This window comes from Monodelphis domestica, chromosome 3, assembly GCF_027887165.1.
Source record: "Monodelphis domestica isolate mMonDom1 chromosome 3, mMonDom1.pri, whole genome shotgun sequence".
Classification (NCBI taxonomy): domain Eukaryota; kingdom Metazoa; phylum Chordata; class Mammalia; order Didelphimorphia; family Didelphidae; genus Monodelphis; species Monodelphis domestica.
This window is the reverse complement of record NC_077229.1, coordinates 46423448-46446094: the sequence shown is the minus strand read 5'-3', so window position 1 is coordinate 46446094 and position 22647 is coordinate 46423448. Positions and strand designations below refer to the sequence as shown.

General features: G+C 43.6%; 1 protein-coding gene across 1 annotated transcript in view; it reads right to left on the bottom strand.

Moving 5' to 3' along the window:
• LRRC43 (leucine rich repeat containing 43) overlaps positions 1-22647 on the bottom strand; it is a 32529-nt gene that overhangs the window by 2399 nt on the left and 7483 nt on the right. The window contains exons 2-11 of the mRNA XM_056821811.1: positions 18104-18364; positions 15536-15646; positions 10849-10988; positions 7074-7312; positions 6285-6472; positions 5657-5853; positions 3610-3751; positions 2909-3154; positions 1343-1525; positions 453-501 (exon numbers count right to left, since the gene is read on the bottom strand). Coding sequence (XP_056677789.1) covers positions 453-501; positions 1343-1525; positions 2909-3154; positions 3610-3751; positions 5657-5853; positions 6285-6472; positions 7074-7312; positions 10849-10988; positions 15536-15646; positions 18104-18364 — 1756 coding nt within the window. The remainder of the gene's footprint in view (positions 1-452; positions 502-1342; positions 1526-2908; positions 3155-3609; positions 3752-5656; positions 5854-6284; positions 6473-7073; positions 7313-10848; positions 10989-15535; positions 15647-18103; positions 18365-22647) is intronic.

Below are 22647 nucleotides of genomic sequence, written 5' to 3'. Positions count from 1 at the left end.
AGCACCCAAAGAACCATGGAAGTAGGGATGGTGGGCTTAAGCAGGCAAAAGACTATAAAGAATTATAAAGGATGTCATCAAAGAGGTATGTGTTGAAAAAAGAGGGCTGGTCACTTGGTCAGAGTGAGGGATAACTGAATGATCATGTGTGTGCCCTGTTGGTGCTCATGTGTCAAGAGAAAGTGAGAGAGGTTTCCCTGTGCTGAACTTTGGGCAGAAGTTGTCCGAGTTTGGACAGTCATGAATGGATTATATTTTTAGGGAGGAATATCCACATTGATGACTTTGTGGCTCCAATTGAGTATCTGATCCACATTTAGGAGACTTCCTTATTTCCTGTGGATTTGTCTTCCACTCTTAATAATAAGGTAAGCTTCTTGTTAGTATGGATCATCTCTCGGATTTCTTTACTAGTGGGACCTAGCTCATATCAAGTTGTCCAAACCAGTTACCTTTATCTTTCCCCTTTCCTTTAACGACCTTGCCTTTTGCCTTAGAGTCCTGAAAAAAAAAAGCATAAAAAAGGATCTGTGGGGGGAATGGTTAGGGCAGAAGCTCTGGGTTCTAATCTTAGCTCTTCTGTTTCCTAAGTAGAGCATTGAACAATTCACTTTCCTCTTAGGGCTTCAGTATAGCATATATTTAGCAAATGTTTGTTGCATTAATTTTAGCTTAATGTCCTACTCTACAAAATGAGGGGTTGGCGTAAGCCATCTTTCAGATTCCTTCCAGTTGTGAGCTCATGTGCTAAGGTCTGTTCCTCTCTAACACTTTCTGAGATACCTTTCAACTCTGACATTCCATGGTTCATGATTCTAGGGGACCCCTAGAGAAGCCAAGAAGCTCTGAATGGAGTCATTAGGGTTAATCTGTGAATTCTCCAGGCTTTGGCTTTCTCTTAGCTCCCAATGTCAACGATTCTTCCTCTTCTGGGTCATCTGGCTCAGCGACTTGCTTAGAGACTTGGCATCTAAGGTCAATGAAGGACTTTGGGTCATAGTGACAACTGGTGTGTCGCGAGAGCCTGGAGGGAGGAATATTAATTTTGCCTGTTTAATTCTCTCCCTACAGATCTTCTCCTCTACACTAAGTGGGCTTCTTTTAGTTAAAAACCCAAAGACAAAACATAACAAAAAGCCAAGTCAGACCAGAGGAAGAATGGCTTATGAGAATGGCTTATTGTCTTGTGTTCATGGTGATTAGTGTAGGTCCAGCTTTGACTTACTTATGGGTTTGACCCTCCTCTTTAAGGTAGCTCCTCAGCTAAGGAATATATGGGGAAACATGAGATGCGCTGGTGAGCATCTATGTTAACCCTGAGAAGGATGGCACGTGGCCCTACCCTCAGATAGGCCATCTTGTCGATTTCAGCCGTACGGACAATCCCAAAATTGCATGTGGTTTCCACTGTGTCCTCCCCAGAGATCAAGGTCTCCAAACTGATTAGCTGACTCCCCAAGACTCGCCGGATGGGGGGATCCTGACGATACTCCTTGATTGCCTCCTTCCTTTTTCCCTTCTTCCCCTATGGAGAAATAGTAAAATGATTAGGTTTGAGCAGGGGCCAGAAAGAGTCTAAAGGAGAAGAGTAGGGATCTAGCAAAGATGGTCTAATATTAGGAAAATAATTCCTATAATATCAATATAGACAAAGTCTTTTAAATCATATAGTTTATGCAAAAATATTTTTTCTTTACTTAAAAATATTTTTCTTTTAAATGTTTTTTCTTTTTTTCTTTTAAATGTTATTTTATTTGGTCATTTTTTAAAATGTTTCTTTTAAATGTTATTTTATTTGGTCATTTTCAAACATTATTCATTAGAAACAAAGATCATTTTCTTTTCCTCCCCCCCCTACTACCACCCCTCCCATTGTCGATACGTAATTCCTCTGGGTATCACATGCGTCCTCGATCCGAACTCATTTCCATGTTATTGGTTTTTGCATTAGGGTGTTCATTTAGAGTCTTTCCTCAATCATATCCCCTCCACCCCTGCAGTCAAGCTGTTGCCTTTCCTCGGTGTTTCAAAAATATGTTTAAAGGGATTTTTATAAAAATATATCTATTTAAGTTTAAAATACTTATAAGAGAATTGATGATAAAAAAAAGCACATTTCATATCCCACTACTAGGTCTGTATCCCAAAAAATATTTTTTTAAATGGGCAAGGGTCTGTTTGTACAAAAATATTCATAGCTACACTCTTTGTGGTGGCAAAAAAATGGAAAATGAGGGGATGGTCCTCAACTGAGGAATGGCTGAGCAAACTGTGGTATTTGATGGTGATGGAATACTATTATGCTATAAGGAAAGGTGAATTGTTGGATTTCTAGAAGAGCTGGAAAGACCTCCATGAATTGATGCAGAGTGAGAGGAGCAGAACCAGGAGAACATTGTACACAGAGACTGATACATTGTGGCACAATCGAATGTAATGTACTTCTCTACTAGCAGCAATGCAATGACCCAGGACAATTCTGAGGGACTTATGAGAAAGATGCTATCCACATCCAGAGGAAGAACTGTGGGAGTGGAAATGCAGAAAAAAAATAGGATTTATCACTTGTTTATATGAGTATAGGATGTGGGGTTTGGGTTTTAAAAGATTACTTTATTGCAAAAATAAATAATATGGAAATAGGTTTTGAGTGATAATGCATGTATAACCCAGAAAAGGGAAGAGGGGAGGGAGACAGCATGAATCATATAACCATGGGAAAAAATTAAATAAAATTCAAATGTAAATTAATAAATAATTTAATTATGCCCTCCCTCCCCCCTGAGCATTTATTGGTAATGAAGAGCTAGCATTCATTATATTTGTGAAAGAGAGACAGAGAGACATGTCCTGATCCTGTAATATTTTTTACTAGTACAGGAACACATGGTCCATTGTAACCACTTACCTTCTCTTTTTCTTTTTCTTTTTCTTTTTCTTTTTCCTTTTCCTTTTCCTTCCCTTTCCCCGCCTTTTTCTTGTCCTTGTCCTTGTCTTTTTCCTTTTCCTTCTCTTTTTCCTTCTTGTCTTTTTCCTTTTCCTTCTCTTTTTCCTTCTTGTCTTTTTCCTTTTCCTTCTTGTCTTTCTCACCTTTTCCTTTCTTGACAGTTGGGGGACTTTCGACCGGAGAAGGAAGAATTAGCCAAGAAGTTACCTGGGAAAAATCAGAGGAATCCCTGATGAGTATTTCCTCCATCAGTCAGTAGGGCTGAATGATCTGGGGAACATGGGCAGCGGCCTTGTGGGGGTTTCCTAGGACATTCCAGGAGACTGAAGGTCCAGTCAGCAGCCAGACAGTCAATAATCATTAAGTGCCTGGTATGTGATAGGCAAAAGCCACTTCTTGGAAGCCCCTTAGCAAGTGTCTATGCTATGGTAAGCAGGACGGAGTCCTTCAGTGATGGGTTCCTTCCTGATGAATAAGGCGCTCCTTCCTGGAGCATCACTAGAACAGACAAGTCTTGCAGAAGATGGGAGAACCTCCCAAAGTCCTGACTCCTCACCTGGCCCCAGACTGAGCAAGTCTCAGGCCCGGCTCCGGACGGGGGACAGGGATGCCTGGTTCCCCTCCCTCGCTTTCTCACTCACTTCCCAACAGGTCTCGGTTACCTTTTCCTCCATTATGTTGATTCTGGTCCCCTTCGACAGGAAGGCCTTCAGCTTTACCAGATCCTTCAAAATATGTTTCTTCTTATAATCAAACTCGATGACATTTTCCCACAACTTCTGTGCTGTGCTAAAGAGCACTGACCTTTGGGGAAGGAGGCAAAGGACACGTCAAGACGCCATTGCTGTCCATCAGAAAGGGCAGCGACAGCCACAAGCTACAGATTACCAGAAAAGGGGTGGGAGAGATGACAAACATACACATATATATGCTTATATATTTTTTACCAATTACGTGTAATAACAAATTTCCAGGCACGTTTTCCTAAGTTATATGATCGAACTTATCTCCCTTCGTCCTTTCCCTTCTCCCTCCCGGTGCTGGCAGGTGATTCGATCTGGGTTATACACCTATTATCATATAAACACACATCCATAGTGTTCATTTTTGTGAGGGAGTAACCTTATGAACTAAAATCCCAAGATATAAACCCAAAAAACAAGTGAAAAATGGTGTGATTTCATCTGCATTTGGACTCCAACAATTCTTTCTCTGGAGGTAAAAAAACATTCTTTGGAGATGACAAGCTTTTAAAAAAATGGATATTTAAAAAATGATTTCTGTATTAAGTATATCAAGATGGAGATGAAAAAAACCTTTTCTTTTTCCATCCCTTTCTTTATTTTTGAACAATCTTTCTTTCCATTCCCTCCCCACGGAAGCATCCCTTACTAAAAGTGGTCACCAAGGCAACGCATCAGCTTGGTCTGACCAGAGATGCCATGTCTCACGCCCACCCCCCGCTTTTATGTGGAGGACGACTCGAGGTATATTTTCTCCTCTCCTCACTGGACCGAGCTTGTTTATTATCAATATATGGTGGAGGAGGAAGCTTTTGATGACATAAATACGGAGGCAGAAATAAAATCTGGCACTTTGAATTTTGGACACGAGGCTGCCTGAGATTAAAATTATATATATATATAATATTTATTATATATTATTATAATATATATTATATATAATAAAAATTCATTTTATTAATTAAATTATTCCAATTCTAAGAATCTCTGCTGAGAGAGAGAGAGAGAGAGAGAGAGAAAGAGAGAGAGAGAGAGAGAGAAAGAGAGAGAGAGAGAGAGAGAGAGAGAGAGAGAGAGAGAGAGAGAGAGAGAGAGAGAGAGAGAAATGGGAAGGGATGACGATCCATCTGCCCTCTGAACGTCTCTCTGGGGCGTGAGCCATTCTGGTCCACTTGATGAGTCAATACTGGGCATCCATTTTTAGTCACTTCAAATGGAAACCCATTTCTTGGAACCATTCAGTCCACTCAGGGGTGGAACCAGGGGATCCTCTTCATTAGATGAAGGCATTCCTCAGCCAAGATGGCGGCTTAGTGGTAGAGAAAGTATTCCTGTTCTGTGTGTGCCTCGTGTCCAAATCTGTATTGTGGACGTTTCTAGTTTCTTCTTAAATTTTTAGTGTCCTCGAAGAAAGAACCGAGGCCTTTGGTAAGAAATCATTCTTGACCCGATTTCAGGGCACTGTTTCAGAACTGATGGGCGGGGGAAGACTGATGAGGTTCCTAAGGTACAGTCCTAATATTGAATTGGTTATTACCAATTCATTACCAATACACCACCAATGGTGGTGGTGATGGTGGCAGAGAGATATTTTAATATGGTTCCACAAGTGGTTTTAAGTGCTTAACTGAAAATGCACTAAGGGATAGAATGCCAGGTTTGGAGTTAGGAGGTTCTGGGTTCAAATCTGGTCTTGGACACTTATTAGCTGTGTGATCTTGGGCAAGTCATTTAACCCCAGTTGTCTCACTTTGCTGCCTTAGAACTGATATCCGGTATGGCTTGTAAAGCAGAAGCGTAAGGGAATCTGGAGAAGCCAATGCACCCTTTCTCAGAATATTGGTTTTTATATTCATAACTGAAGGAAATGCTACATGTTAGTAAGAAGTTAGTGAAAATGAAGACTGCACTTTCCCCTGTCACCTTGGGCTTGGATTTCAGTTACCCCAATAGGTGCCATCCTTACCCTGGGGGTGGGATAAGCTGGGGATCTTGGGGCTCTTCAGCTTCTTTCGACTCTCCGGGTTCTTTGGACTCTCCAGGATCTCCAGAAACTCCAGAATGTCTGGAACCTCCAGACTGTCCAGTGGACAATTCATTCTTACTTGTATGCTCATTGGAAAGCAGGACTGACAGGACTGGGACAGAAATGGGTTTGAAAGCCTGCCAGGGAGACACAAAGATGAAGAAAAGCTCCACCTAATGCAATGGAAGCAAGGCATCCTGGATCAGAGAAGCAATTGCAAAGTTCAGTGTGGAACCAGTGAGGGGAAGGGGAGCTGGGCCAGGAGCTCTTACTGAGCAGCTTGGGCAGAACCAGGCTAACTCTAAAGGCTTGTGGGCTCGTGATGCATATCGTCAGGGGCTTCCCTGGGGAAACCAAAGCCCAGAGGATGACTGACGCCTCGAGACGTCACCAGATAAGCTCGTAAGCACCAACCGTCCGCCATGTTGGCTGCCATTGGGCCATGCCAACTCCTCAGTTTCCCAACTGCAGCCTCTTGGGGGAAAGAGGTCCAGGCACCCAGAGAAGAAGACCGGTGTCAGGGTGAAGCAGTGGCCCCTCCCCCTCGAAGCCCCCCACTCTCACCCACCTCATTCACAACAGTGCCACTCCCCTTGGCAATGGTCTTTTCCTCGGGCAGAAAATTATATGTCACAAAGTAGGTGTAAACATTAAAGGGCCCCTCATTGGCTGGCTCCGGGTCCAAGAGGGAGGAATCCAAAATGCCTGTGACATTCTTCATGGTCACTGTCATGCAGGCTGCTTCTTCTGCATATGCTGCAATGGGAGGTGCACATCAGTGACCAAGAACCCAGGACAGATGACTGGCCGTGGAGGTATCTGCACGGTGCCAGGAGGACCCTGGGGTCCCCTCTGCCCCCCCCAACCCCGGCCTGGGGAAGGCTTGTGTAGTATTGCTGCTGGCCACAGGAGGGGAGTCTTTAGCCAGTGAAAACCCGACTGAGCCCCAGGAAGGTTTTCCTTGAAAGGGATCATTTCAGATCAGGAAGCTCCCCCAACAGCAGCACCCGAGGGTGACGTGTGGGAGGCCCTCCTGGCTGTGGAGCAGGAAAAATGAGGATAATCATAAGCATTTCTTTCTAGATCTCTGAAAGGATGACAAAGCCATTATCTCCTCTGGTCCCCCACAGCCTCCCTGGAGGGCAGACGCCATCATCATCCTCGTCTTTACTGAGAGGGAAAAGGAGGCAAACAGAGATTAAGTGACCGGCCCAAGGTCACACAGCGGAGGGCTGAGTCTGAACTGGCACTCACGGTCTCCCTGTGTTAACTAGCGGCCTCTGCCTCTACATGGCTGGGGAGCTGCTCAGAGAAAACGAGGGGCATCCACACGGCATCCCCTCCACACACACCTTACCTAGTTTGCAGCTGATTCCCTGGAACTGGTGCCTCTCTTCAGGGGAGACAGTGACCTCATCCAGCATGAAGAGCTGATGCAGGCAGTCGATGGTGTAGCCGCGGTAATGGGGCACCAAAGCCAGGGGGTTTCCTTGCAGCAGCAGCAGCCTCAGCTTCTGCAGGGTGGCCAGGCTGGCGACTATGTAGCGGAGCCCAGTCAGGTCGTTGCTGCTCAGGTCCAGGGAGACCAGATTGGACCTGGAAGGGGAAACAGTCCGGCCCTCAAAGATCCCAGGCAGAGGGTAGGTGAGGACCAACAGCTGCTCTTTACCCAAGGAGGAAGTGCACGCACCACACGGGCTCCCCCAAAGCCCAGGAAGCTGTGCTGTTCAAGGACAGAGGCAGGGTCCGTCCATGGACAGTTGCTCAGGTTGGGCTCTTCTCCAGGAGCCCCCAGTCACTCAGTCAGGCTGGCCACCATATTGGAAGGTATCAAGCAGCTCCCTCCTTCCCGCTGACTCTGGGCTAAGCTCTCAACTTGTAGACAGAACAAATAGTAAAGCTGCCCCACCTTTGAGAAACCTCCATTTGTCATGGTTAGCCCAGTGGAACGCCAGCTCCTCAGGGGTGTTTCTCACTGTCTTTGTGTCCTTCAGTGGCACAAACATAAGAGAAACACTTCGGGGACTGGACTTAAATTTGTGTGCCCTGGACAGGGGCCAGCCGTCCCGCCCATCCGTCATGGGTGCAAGTGGCCTCCCTCTGGCCTCCACCATCCTCTCCGCTGCCTGTCATCCCTACCTCTCCCCCAGTCAATCAACAGCAGGCATCTAGGACACGCTTGCTTGGCCAGATCCTATGCCAAGTGCTGGGGACACAAAGGCTGAAATGAAATTTTGCCTCATGGGTACAGCACGAGGGATCTGGTATCACTAAGCTGGCATTTAGCATATTAGAACTCAATTCACAAACCATCTTTTTTTTTTTAAGCCTTAACTTCTGTCTTAGAATCAATGCTATGTAAGCAGTAAGGGCTAGGCAGTTTGGGTCAAGTGACTTGCCCAGGGTCACACAGCTAGGAAATATCTGAGGCCAAATAGGAACCCAGGACCTCCAGTGTCCAGGTCTGGTTCTCCATCTAGTGAGCCATCTAGGAGCCCCGATTCACAAATCATCTTCGTACATGTGCCCCATGTCTCTAGAAATGCTCTGAGCCTTAGCTGTCAGAGAGAGGAAGGAGCTGCCCCCGGAGTGGCCAGTGGCAGAGTAGGGACTCCGGATGGGCTGCTGTTTTACCTGGTCCCTCTGGATCTCTCAGAGGGGCAGAAATTTGCTTCCACCTGGAGGGGTCCCACAGCATCTCCAGGCCTGGCACCATCAATATTCATTGGCTCTTTGAAAAGGCCCAGAGGAGAAACTCTATCAAATTGCTTGCTATCCCAGAGAGCAGGGAAGAGAGAGAGGGAGAGAATTTGCCGTTCAAAATGTTTTTAAATGAATGTTAAAAATTGTTTTGAAATGTAAAAAAATAAAAGTAGTTTTTTCTTAAAAAAAAAAATGAAAAGAACCAGAGAGGCAGCTAGGTGGCTCAGTGTTTAGAAAGCCAGGGCTAGAATAGGGAGGACCTGAGTTCAAATCTGAATGCAGACACTTCCTCTCTGTATGACTCTGGGTAAGGTTCACTTTAACCCCAACTACCAACTGCTCTTCTGCCTTGGAAAGGTATTGATTCTAAGACAGAAGATAAGGGATTAAAGAAAAAAAAAAGAACCAGAGAAGAGTACAAATGAGGGATAGAGGGATAAGTGGAGATTGAGGATCTGGCAAGAGAACAGAATGCGTCTGAATCCTACCTTACATACTTCCTAGCTGTGTGACCCTGGACAAGTCATTTAACCTCTAACAGCCTCAGTTTCTTCATCTTTAAATGAAGACAACAGCCGCGCCCACCTCCTAGAGCTGTTGTAAGAATAGAATGAGTTACCCTATGAAAAACAAACCCTTTACAGACTCTTCCTCTGCTACTGACTACCTGTGTGAACTTCACTAAGTCAAGACTGTGAGTCTTTCATTCATCTGTAAAATGGCAGCAGTTAGAAGAGATGATGCTCAAGATGATGTCCCTCCTGGAGCCTCCTCTCCACAGCGCCCCGAAGTCTTGAGGAGGAGGAGGGAGGCTGCTGGCCACAAGAGCAGCTCAGTAAAGACCAGGGTCCCCTCTAGCTATGGAAGATCTGAGGTCAGAGAGAATCCACTGGCAAGCCATGGGCGCCACTTTCTTCAGGGCTGAGCTGGGGACATGGCAAAGGAAGGGCAAGGAGAGAAAAAGGCAGCTGGAGGGTGGATTTTCCCAATGACACAAATTAAAAATGAAACACGTTTTCGCTCCAAGTACCAAAGCAAAAAAAATACCCAACCACCCCCACCCCCACCCAAAAACAAAACCTCAACCCAGAACCGCTTATGGGTCCATTATCTTCTACAATCACACCAAATACGAACAATTTCCCACGGAATAAACGTCCTCGCTCTACTCTTTCCTCCCTTTTGATGACATCCTTGTGTCTGACACTCAGAACTTGGTCTGTGAGGACACAGGAACAATCACTCACACGGCTCACATTGTTCCAAAGAACAGGAAAAGATGGCGTATCTACATGCAAGACACACGTTCATTGATTAAACTTTGAAAGTGTCTAAAGGAGGATCTTGTACACCAACTGTCTACGGCTAGCTCTCTATTAACCAGGCTGCCTAGTGGAAGTTTCTTGACAATCTTACACAGTCAGAAGAAGAAAGGAGGGATGGTGAGTCTCAGAGGGTTAGGAAGTGAGCTGTTAAACAGGAGCCTGAGTAAATGATCAGCGGGAAGGGGGGGACAGCTGGGTGGCTCAGTGGATGGAGAGCCAGACCTAGAGATGGGAGGTCCTGGGTTCAAATCTGACCTCAGATACTTCCCAGATGGACAAGTCACTTGCCCCCTATTGCCTAGCCCTTACCACTCTTCTGTCTTGGAACCAATACACAGTATTGATTCCAAGATGAAAGGTAAGGGTTCATTTAAAAAACAAACAAACAAACAAACAAACAAATAAATAAATGATCAAAAGGGGAGGAGGGTCAGAAGTTACTACAGTCAGAGAGGGGAAAGGGGGCTCACTTGCAGTTTTCACTAATCAAAGTTTTGATTTTTTTCTTCTTAGAAATCCAGTTCAAAAGCTCTTTAGTGAGCACCCAAGTTGGACTTGTCCAAGGTCTATCTACCCTAAAATATGTGTGTGTGTGTGGGGGGGGGTCACCTTTGTGATACTCTATAAATGAACTTTCATGAATGTGGGAGAGGGAAAAACCCGCAGCCTCGGACCCTGGACATTCTCTCTAGTGATGGAGACGTTGCTATCTTTCCACACCACACACTGCTCTTTGGGAGTTCTCATTTTCCATGGCTAAGCCACCAAATAGACAGTTCACAAACAAATGCAACCCAGCCCTGAGCACAACGTGCTCAATAAATGAGGATCATGTCAAACAAACAAGTATTCGTCATATGCCACAGCATCTTTCTGCAGGAAAAGGTCCCTGACATATCAATCAGCAAACTTTTTTCTGCAGTTCCATCTCCTATTGCTTCTGGGTTTCCCTCCTTTTGTGGGTTGGATGAGAAATATAAATTTGACGCCCGTAGCCACAGGTCAAGAACCAGCAAGCAAAAGACCCAAATCAAGCTATTACATCCACCCAGAAACGTTGACTCAATCTTGCTTTCCTCCCACCATTCAGAGGTCCTCAATTACCAGAAAGTGGCCGTGAGAAAGTGGCTTTCCATGGAGCCAATCAGCTTGTTGTGGCCCATGCCCAAGTGCTGGAGGGCTGGAGGTGGGTGAGAGCACAGACACTGGATGCTGGTCATCTCATTTCCATAGAGCTCCAGAACCTGAGTGAGGAGAACGTCACAAGGGCAATGACTGGATGGAAAAACAAAACCCAGAGACACTGTCCTTACTTCTTTGGGGCCCTGGGTGCTCAGGAAGGAAAGTTTGATTGGAACAGTCATGCCTTCCTAATACAGTTCTCCCATGATGGTGTCGTGGTAGGAACTTGCTGGCCTGGGGTACTGCCCATCCATCTGGACAGATTCCCAAGGCCCCAGGGACTGGAGCCCAAGAAGATAACTCTCCCAAAGGAATGCCCTCCCCTTGGCGGTCTGTAAGAGTCATGGAACCAGCTGCTTTTTGGAGGTCTTCTCCTTTGGGGGAACTTTTTCTTTTTGGAGTCTTAGAGGGTGGGGTCTTTCCCAAGTCTCCCCCCTCCTGGCCACAATGACGTTTGAGAATCACAAGGCAATGGTATCAGTTGGTTGAGGTAAGGCTGGACAGATCAGTCTGTGATTAGTGATTCTGAGAAATGATCGTGTCCATGGGGGCAGCTGGGTGGCTCAGTGGATGGAGAGCCAGGCCCAGAGATGGGAAGTCCTGGGTTCAAATCTGACCTTAGACACTTCCTAGCTATGTGACCCTGGACAAGTCATTGCCTAGACCTTCCCACTCTTCTTCCTTGGAACCAATACACAGAACTGATTCCAAGATGGAAGGTGAGGGTTAAAAAAAAAAAGTAATGGTCATGCCCAGCCTTGGCAGCAACTTTATTAGGTATGGGTTCCTTCAAGTTCTAGCCTGCTTCTCAGAGAAGATGGCCTGTGATGTATCTATGGAGGTGGGTTCTGTTTTTCGTATGGGCTCCTGAACACCTGCGAGATTTGGTGAAGGAAATAGAGAAATGTCTCCTCTGGGATGCTCATCTCTTACACTGAGAATCTCTACTGAAAGGACCCTTGGGGGAGACCTTCTCCAGGTACCATCCCCAAGTTTTGTGGGAGATATTTCCCTAGAATGGCTGAGGGCAGAGACTGCTGAACAGAGACGGCTTGATTGCCCCCATGCTGGCCCCCCCTTGAGGATCAGTTCACCCTTCCTTGTTTGTCCCCTTGGCCACGGGGTATGAAGTGTGAGCGCAAGTTATGGCAATCTCCTTGAAGGAGGGGGCCATGCCTCAGCCAGACTTTATAGCTCCCTTCCTCTCCCGCCCATCCCCAGTACCTACTCTATAGTTGCTTAATAAACATTTGTTGAATAAATGAATTGGGTCCTACCTCCTTTGTGACAAATTTAATTGGCTGGATGAGGAGAGGGGCGAGACAATAGGAATTTGGGATGGAGATCTCTCTAGGGAAGGCTGAAGCATATTTCCTTCCATTTTTATTTTTTAAATCCTTACCTTCTCACCCTCACTGGTTCTAAGGCAGAAGAGAGGTAAGGGCTAGGCAATGGGGGTCAAGTGACTTGCCCAGGGTCACACAGCTGGGAAGTGTCTGAGGTAAAATCTGAACCCAAGACCTCCTGTCTCTAGGCCTGGGTCTCCATCCACTGAGCTCCCCAGCTGCCTCCTTCCTTCCATTTTTTTTTTAGATTTATCAATTAGTTTTATTTTTTTTTAAATAACAAGCACTCACCCATTTTACATCAGAAAAACCTTCTGAAATAGGTATTGTCACAATTGGAAAGTTAGAAAACAGTCTGAACCATAAAGAAATACATCATCATGCTGTACATATATAATTTACCTCTGTATCTCCTAACTTAAAAATGATCAAATTCCATATGCTGTGATATCTAATCCCCCCCCCCATTAAAGGTTATTTCCCCGGTTCTTCACTTTGATAATTTGTCACCCTGTGAATGTATAACATGGCAGCAGTACTTCCATCTCAAAAATCCCGAGCTCCTCCCGGCTCCAATTTTCCTCCTGGAGCTACAAGATGGCTCTATGTTCTGCTAAAGAGAAAGGCTCCCCGCTTCATTAATCATCATCACAACTCTCAGAATCAAATTGACTAAATTTAATGTATAGCCTTTATATAGCCATTTCGTTTTGCACAGGCTGCAAGAATAGTATTGGGTCCTCCATATTTTTGTTTCCACCGAGGGTTCGTATCTTACAATTTTCACTTTTATTACAGATATTTCATTCGTGATAGAAAATCTTTGAGGAAGATCAGCAAAATAATGACAATTCTCAATTATTCATGCTAATAGAGGGTTGTGGGAACAAGGAAAGTCCAAGTTACCCCTGCCCAACTTGGGAAGGCACTACTGTAATTTCTTTGTAGCAGAATCAATCCTACTAATTCCTAATGAGTTGTATTCTTAATCTTGTTTTACATGAGATCATGTCTAAATTAGTTTATATTTCATGGACAAACATCAGCTAGATTTTGAGAAGGGAGTAACTGAAGGAAGATAGTGAGAAATTAAAGTCACTCTGAATCATCCTAACAAAGTAAAAAACTGAAATGCGACGGTTTCATTTACTGCTTAGAGACAAAGAGTGAGAACAAACTGGTAAGATGAACTAGATTCTAGGATATTTTCCAACCCAAAGATTCGGGGATTCTAATTGGCTTACGGTTAAATAGAGAATCTGAGATACAAAATTTGGGGGAACAAAGAAAATCAAACCTCTTGAGCCATACTTAAAGATAGCGTGCTCGCACTTGACCGCATAGTAGAGTGATAGTATAGAGAATAGTAAAGGGATCTAACACAGGCAAGCGAGACAATGAGCACCAGGGACACAGAAAGCACTAAGGGATTTATTTGGAAAGCTATTGTTTCCTAAAGCAAATCTGACTTAGATGCTACCCAACATTCTATATGCGATGTGCATCGTACAAAATTTTCATGGCGGTGTTTCTCTCCACCTGTGCTCACCTTGATGTGGGCTCTTTCTTAGAATGAACTAATGTTATCAGAAGAAACTGATAATGGCTCAATTTTATTTGGATGCTGAAGAAAAAAAAAACACCAAGAAAGAATATCAAGTCGAACCGAGTCATTTTGTCTGTTGATAATCCTCTTGTTGCTCTTCAGGGAAATGTTACCCTAAATATGAATTTAAATAAAGTTTCATATTGGATTGGAAATGTGCTAGAGTAAAAGCTCTAAGAGGTCTCTAGTTGGCTATTTACTAGCCATTCTCTCTGAAATTCAACAGGCTTTCGGGGTCTGTTTCCTTATGTATATATAAAATAATCTCTGTCCTCATGGAGTTATTGTGGGGATGTTACACGTAAAGGAGAAACATGCCTCTTAAACGGTAAAGTGCTCTACATTGATGGACATTTAATATTCTTAACAGACTACTTCTTGATCATTCATGCTACTAATTCATGTTAACATATCATTAATGACGTAACTGAAATCTGCATAATAAATACAAACAAGCCAAATCTCATTAAATAGTGCGTAAATTTGGATACGGGAAACACAGAGAAGTCCAAGTCATCTAATATAGCTGTTACTATGACGAGCAGCACTACTTTCCATTGTCAACCACAGTACCATTCCGCACATAATCTGACAATTTTTAGATTTGATTTTCAGGGAAAATACGTGATGAGATTACGGTTCAAGGGAGACTGTAATTTTTAAGGGAATGCTAAAAATAGACTAGTTACTTATAGTGAAAGCTAAGGCAAGACTTCACTTTTGCACTAACCATTTATAATTCTTTCCCAAAGCTTAATCTGGTGGTAGGACAAAGTAATTGTGTCGAGTCATTTAAAATATCAACTGCTTCAAAGAAGCTTCAGAGAATCTTTAACAACTGCAAGCCAAGTACATTAAAGATGTTACCTCTGTTGCCTACCTCTTAGGGTAGGGAAAGGTACACTGAGACTATTTTAAAAAGTTGGAAACCTTTGAAGCATGCCAGCTAATCTAGAGCTGGACAGACATTCTATTGTATTTTATTCATTCATTCATTTATTTATTTGTTTGTTTGTTTGTTTATTTATTTATTTAAACCCTCACCTTCCGTCTTGGAATCAATACTGTGTATTGGTTCCAAGGCAGAAGAGTGGTAAGACAATGAGGATTAAGTGACTTGCCCAGGGTCACACAGCTGGGATGTGTCTGAGGCAAGATTTGAACCCAGGACCTCCCGTCTCTAGGCCTGGCTCTCAATCCACTGAGCTACCCAGCTGCCCCCCAGACATTCTATTTTAATGGCAGTATATATGGTAACAGCAGCAGTGGGGTGGGCAGAGACTCTGTGGCTCTAGGGACCTGTTTCTGGATTGGAGATGAGCCTGTACTCAGAGGCATTTGGGAAGGGTTGATCAGTGGCAGGGGGAGGATGAGAGAGGTAAAAGAGAAAGCTCTGTTTCTCTCCAGAAGCCTCTCCACCAGGGTCTAGTTCAGCTATTCAGCAGGTGGCAGAACTACATTCCTTCTTCTCTCTTGGCACCAGGCCAAGTATCGTCAGGCTTTAGCCTCCAAACTTGAACCTGGGCAGGGCTTTGAAGAAGCAGACCCAGCCTGCCCCCGGCAGGCCCCCTCCAGCCCCCCCAGTGGGGCTGGCCTCGGCTCTCAGCGTGCCTTTGCAGCTCTGGCTCAAAGACTTGGGCCATCAAGCTCCAGTTACCTTAAGGGTTCGGGGCAGATTCATGGGATCCACCATCTGGATTCGGTTCGCGCTCAGGATCAACTCTTCAAGCTGAAAGAACTTGATCAGGTCTTCGTCAACGAGGGAGATCTGGAAGATAGGGGAGGGTGGGAAGCCAGCACCCAGATATTAACACCCTGGCTCCTCTAAATAGAATTAGGAACATGTTTGTGGAACTTCACTGAGCTTTTAGTGATCCCAAGCGGCTTCCTGGCATAAAACCCATCCTGTTAAACACATACATTCTACAAGTGATAACTGGGGATGACTGAATCTCAGAGCATCACTCACAGACTAAAAGAAACAAAGAAACCAGTGATGCCTTCCATAGGGGCCAGAGACATGTAGAGGGTGAAAGTCAGCTCTACTCTATTTCCAGGGATAACTAACATAGAAGAATTGGTGCAAGAAACAGAATCCAGGAAATACATGATCTTTAAAGGTGGTGGGAAGGATGGAGGGGCAGTCAAATGGCTCAGTGGATTGAAAGTTGGGAGGTCCAAGGTTCAAATCTGGCCTCAGACACTTCCTAGCTATGTGACCCTGGACAAGTCACTTGACCCCCATTGCCCAGCCCTTATGACTCTTCTGCCTTGGAACCAATATACAGAATTGATTCCAAGATGGAAGGTTTAAAAAAAATGGTGGGAAGGGTGTTGTAGTGAGAGCAAGGTCCCTCCAATGCCTTAATGCTGGAGTGGCACCCACAAAATGCTAAACAACATGGAAGGCTTCTAGCACAATAGGTAGGACAGGGATTCTTGACTTGGAGTCTATAGAACTGTATTTCAATAGAATTTGTTTCTTCTGTAATTCTTTGAATTTTCTTTTATGCATTTACAAACATGATTCTGAGAAGGGGTTCCGGGGGGCTTCACCAGACCCTGCTGAAGGAAGCCAGGATACAATGTAGGTTACAAAGCTTTGCTCTGGGATGGATGGGAAAACAGACCCGGACATGGACCAGTGGAGGGAACACCAACATCCACGGTACCACAAAAGGAGGCAGGGAGCAAGCATTTTAGACAATAGAATGGCGGTCTGCCCCAATGGATTTGCAAGCCCTGACTCACACAGCAACTCACTGTGTGACCTTGGGCAAGTCTTTTCTTTTACTTAGGCCTTAGTTTGCTCAGCTGTAAAAGGAGAAAGCTGGACTAGATCGGGAGTTCTTCCCTTTTGGCAGCCTGGTGAATGATATGACCCCTATCTTAGAACCATATTTTTAAAAATGTGAGGGAAATGCTCCATTTCACGTGAAAGGTTGTGGGGAAAACCTTGGGTGTATTTGTACATATACACATGTATGCATGCATGTCTTACAAACCAAGTTCACAGAGCCCCTGGATGAGAAGATTTTAGGATTCTCTCCCCCAATCCTCCGACTCCCCTAGCCCCAATCCAGCAATACCCTCTTTGAATCTTCCCTCTCTTCCAACCCTTCTGTTGCCATCAGTTTTGTGTGCTTCCTTTCGCCTTGCTTTACACATCCTGCGCCTCTCATTAGGCTGTTAATTCTCCCCTCCCCGGCCCTAGAGAAAGCATAGATGTTAGTCTAACTTCCTGACAAGTAGATGCAGTGTAGTCAATTTGTGGGGGGTGGGGAGTGAATGGCCTGAAAGGCTTTGACATAGTCTGATATAAGGGAGGGGGTGTCTGTCTTTCCCCAGGACTAATCCTCATTCAGCTTCTCCTAGACCCTTTCCCCCACTTTCCTTCTCTAGCTCACTGTTTTGGCAGAGGAGGAACTTTGGCAGATAGGATGAAGTGACTTGGCCAGAGTCACATCCTAGAAGCCTTTGAAAAAATTTATTTATTAATAGAATTTATCCACAAGGGCTAGATGTCTTCTTAATTAACATCCCAGTGACTCATAAACAAAATAAACACAAGGCATTAGTTTAACTCTGGGCCTCTAACATCTAGGAGTTGGATCCTCTTTCCACACAATCAGCATGGATTTTTTCATTAGCAAGTGTGAAAAATATGCCCCTTTTCCCAGATGACGGAAGTATGGACACATAGATTGTTGGGAAGGTGGGCCGGGAAAGAGTCCAGTGGGGCGTGCACAACTGAATTCCTTACAAGGGTCTGGGGAATAGATTCACAAAGAATAAACATGGCAGGCATCACATTCTTCTGGCTACATGGAATCATGTGATCAGGTATTTCAAACTAGATGAAACTTCAAAGGACATTTAATCCAACCCCTTCATTTTACAGATGGGGAACCCGAGGCCCAGGGAGAAGTGAATTCCTCAAGCTTACAAGGTGCTCTGACTCTCAGAGAAGAGTTAGAACTTGCTGCTTTAATAGATTTTATACTATTGAGAATTCCTACTCACTCAACTTACTAGCCCCTAAAAATAGAACTCCTGAGTTCACTATAGAGGTAGAATTAGAACTTGAGGGTTCTAGGCTCTCCAGAGTCTTGTTCTTTTATTTCCCCCTTCTCTCCCCTTCATCTTACCAATTATTCATGGAAGGAGGAGCCCCCTTTGTCCCGACCCTCTGCCTCTGGATCCTTTTCCCATCTCCAGCACTTACCCCCTTGTTCACCAGTCGGAGGGATTTGAAATAGGAGAACAAGAAGTCATCTCCAATGAGGAAGGGGTTCTGGATGGCAAGCTCTCTCAAATACTGGTCTTCCATGGTTGCATCTTTGTCTAGAGCCCAGGGAGATTCTATACTTTGTGCCAGTCTTAGCAGGGATTCCATAGACTCCTCTTCAGGGGGCACGTTTTCTGGCATTTTGGGGATCAGCCCTTTCTGGGTTTTTAAGTGTTGAGGGGAAAAGCGGACTTTGTTCTAGGGTAAAAGGGAGAGAGGTCATATAAGTTTAAACTCATAGTCAGCAAGTATTCATTTATCCAACAAGTATTTCCTAGGAGCTCGTTGTGGGCACAATAATATGGTTCCTGGTCTCCAGGAGTCTAGGAGGGAAGGAAGCCATCTTCCTAAATGGCTCTAAATAAGAAACCAGAGACCAAGAAGACAGTAAAGGAAAATGCTAAATGTTGAGGGCGGTGTGGCAAAATTGTTACACTAATGTATTCCCGGTGGAGTTGTGAACTGATCCAACCATTCTGGGAGGAGGCAATTTGGAACTCTATGTCCAAAGGGCTGTAAAAGGGTAAGGACAAACCCTTTGATCCAGTAATACTACAACTAGGTCTATATTCCAAAGAGATAAAAAAATGGGAAAATACAAAAATATTTCTAGCTGCTCTTTTTTGTGGTGGCAAAGAATTGGAAACTAAAGGGATCTCCATCAGCTGGGGAATGGCGGAACAAACTATGGTACATGATGGTGATGGACTACTTTTGTGCTGTAAGGAATAATGAACAGGAGGATTTCAGAAAAATCTGGCAAGACCTATGTGAACTGATGCAGAGTGAAATAAGCAGACCCAGGAGAGCACTGTACACAGGAACAGCAATATCGTGGAATGATCAACTCTGATGGACTTAGTTACTCTCAGCAATACAATGATCCAGAACAATTCTGAGGGTCTTAGGAAAAAGACGGCTATCCACCTCCAGAGTAAGAACTGCTGGAGTCAAAATGCAGATGAAAGCATACAATTTTTCACTTGTCTATTTGGGTTTATGCTTTGGGGTTGGGGTTTCATAAGGTTATGCACTTACAAAAAGGAATAAGGAAATAAATAAAATTAAATAAGAAACCATAGGAATTCAGCTTATGGAGATACCTTCTATCTGTAGAGACCAGAGAAGGCACTAGAAAAGTGATAATTGAATAGATCCTTGAAAAGTAGAGCTAAATAGATGAGAAGACAATTGCCAGAAATAAGGAGGTGTTACAGATAGTGGAAATAAAAGCAGCAGAGGACCCATTTATGAAATAGCAAATAAGGCAGTTTGGCTAGATTAGAGAACACATTGGGAGACAGCTTGAGATGAATATGGAAGGGAAACTGAGGCCAGACCTTGAAAGTCAGATTGAAGAGTCTGAATTTCATACTATCCAAAGGTAGGGACGTGATATCATCAAGGGAACCCTCAAAGCAAATTAATATAGTATTAAACTAGGGAAAGATTAGAGAGTCTACATAAGATAACTCAATTAGATGAGAACAAAGACTTATTAAGCATCTACTAAGTGCATGGCATTGCGAGACAAAAATGAGTAAGTTCTCATCTTTGAGAAATTTATATTTGCCTGGAGACATAATACAGAGAATCTAGAAAAAGAAATACAGTGATATCAGAAGGGAAAGGGGGTGCCAGGAAGGGCCTTCAATAGAAGGTGACACCTAACTAGAGCTTTTTTTTTTTAATTTAGAATATTTTCCATGATTACATGATTTATGATTTCCCCCTCCTTTCCCTCCCCCTTTTGGAGCTGACAAGCAGTTCCACTGGGTTATGCATGTATCATTGTTCAAAGCCTATTTCCATGTTATTCATATTTGCAGTAAAGTGATCATTTAACATAAAAACTCTAATCATATTCCCATCAAACTATGTGATCAATCATGTGTTTTTCTTCTGCATTTCTGTTTCCATAGTTCTTTCTCTGGACGTGGATAGTGTTCTTTCTCATAAGTCCCTCAGGATTGTCCTGGCATTGCATTGCTGCTAGTAGAGAAGTTCATTACATTCAATTGTACCACAGTGTATCCATCTCTGGTTCTGCTCCTTTTGCTCTGCATCACTTCCTGGAGGTCATTCCAGTTCACATGGAATTCCTCTAGTTTGTTATTCTTTTGAGCATAATAGTATTCCATCACCAACATATACCACAATTTGTTCAGCCATTCTCCAATCGAAGGACATCCTCTCATTTTCCAATTTTTTGCCACCACAAAGAGAGCAGTTATGAATATTCTTGTACAAGTATTTTCCCTTATTATTTCTTTGGGGTACAAACCCAGCAGTGCTATGGCTGGATCAAAGGGAAGGCAGTCTTTTAAAGGCCTTTGCATATAATTCCAAATTGCCCTCCAGAATGGCTGGACCAATTTACAACTCCACCAACAATGCATTAGTGTCTCAATTTTGCCACCCCCCCCCAACATTTATTACTTTCCTTTGCTGCCATATTGGCCAGTCTCTTAGGTGTAAGGTGGTACCTCAGAGTTGTTTTTATTTGCATTTCTCTAATTAGGAGGAATGTAGAACAATTTTTCATGTGATTATTGATAGTTTTGACTTCTTCATGTGAAAACTGCCTATTCATGTCCCTTGACATGTCAATTGGGGAATGGCTTGATTTTTTTTGTAAATTTGATTTAGTTCCTTATATACTTGGAAAATTAAACCTTTGTCAAAGAGTTTTGTTATAAAAATGTTTCCCTACTTTATTGCTTTCCTTCTAATTTTGGTTGCATTGGTTTCATTTGTACAAAATCTTTTAATTTGATGTAATCAAAGTCAATCATTTTACATTTTGCAATGTTCTTTATTTCTTACTTGGTCTTAAATTCCTTTCTTTCCCACAGATCTGACAAATATACTATTCTATGTTCACCTAATTTATTTATGATTTCACTTTTTATGTTTAAGTCATTCACCCATTCTGAGTTTATCTTGGTATAGGGTGTAAGATGTTGATCTAAAACTAATCTCTCCCATATTGGTTTCCATTTTTCCCAGCAGTTTTTGTCAAATAGTGAGTTCTTGTCCCCAAAGCTGGGCTCTTTGGGTTTATTGAACACTAGCTTGCTGAGGTCACTTACCCCAAGAATATTCCACTGATCCTCCCTTCTTTCTCTTAGTGAATATCATTTTGTTTTGATGATCATTGCTTTATAGTACAGTTTAAGATCTGGTACTGCCACCTTTCTTTAAATTTTTTCATTATTTCCTTTGATATTCTTGATCTTTTGTTCTTTAGATGAACTAAATAGAGCTTTGAAGGAAGCTAGGGATTTTCTTTTTTTTGAAGCACAGTGTGAAAAGAGAGCACATCCCACATCCAGGACAGAGGGCACATGGAGCTTGGAGAATGGGAAGAGGGAAGTATATGGATGCCAAAGGGTGATGGGATTTCTTTTTATTTTTTTAAACCCTTACCTTCCATCTTAGAATCAATACTAAGTATTGATTCAAAAAGAGAAGAGTGGGAAGGGGTAGGCAATGGAGGTTAAGTGACTTGCCCAGGGTCACACAGCTGGGAAGTGTCCCCCTAGCTACCCACTGGTGATGGGCTTTAAATACCAGGCAGAGAAGCCTGTCCTGGAGACAATAGGAAGTCACCGAATAAATAATTTCTGCTTTGTTTTGAGATGTTTTTGTTTGTATGTTTTCTGAGACTGGGTCACCCTCTCTCACTCAGTTCAATAGTCAAACCCAGGCCCTATCCCATTACAGAAAAGGTGGAAGGCAAGGGCAATTCTTGAGGTTTCAAACCTGGCTGAGCAGGCTAAAGAAAAAGAGAGAGGTGGATGTGAGAGCTATTTTAAAATGGGAATCCACAAAAATTAGCTCAGGATAGGATGTGGAGTGCTTACGAGGAAGAAGTACCTTGCTACCACTGACAGAAAGAGACAAGGTGGAAGTGCTACTGTCCATCATTTCCAGGAGTCCACTGAAGATGAGAAATGTAGCACGATGACACCCAACTTATTTTTCTTTGATTTTCTGTCATTGCTGGGCACAGAGGAAGGGCCTAATAAAGGATTATTTGCCGATTATTTCTATCAGTGCCTTAGCATAAGTTCTCAATAAATGAATGTAAAATTAATGATGTGGGCGCCCTTCAGAATTCTACACATACATATGCTGCCCAACTGAAATTTAAGAAACCAAACTGGAAATTTTAATATTAAAAGTTAAGAGGGGCAGCTAGGTGGTTCCATAGATAGAGTTCCAGCCCTGGAGATGGGAATGTCCTGGGTTCAAATCTGACCTCAGACACTTCCTAGCTGGGTGACCCTGGGCATGTCACTTGACCCCCATTGCCCAGCCCTTAATGGCTCTTCTGCCTTGGGACCAATACACAGTATGGATCCTGAGACAGAAGGTGGGTTTAAAAAACGCCCTAGGGGGCAGCTGGGTAGCTCAGTGGATTGAGAGCCAAGCCTAGAGATGGGAGGTCCTAGGTTCAAATCTGGCCTCAGACACTT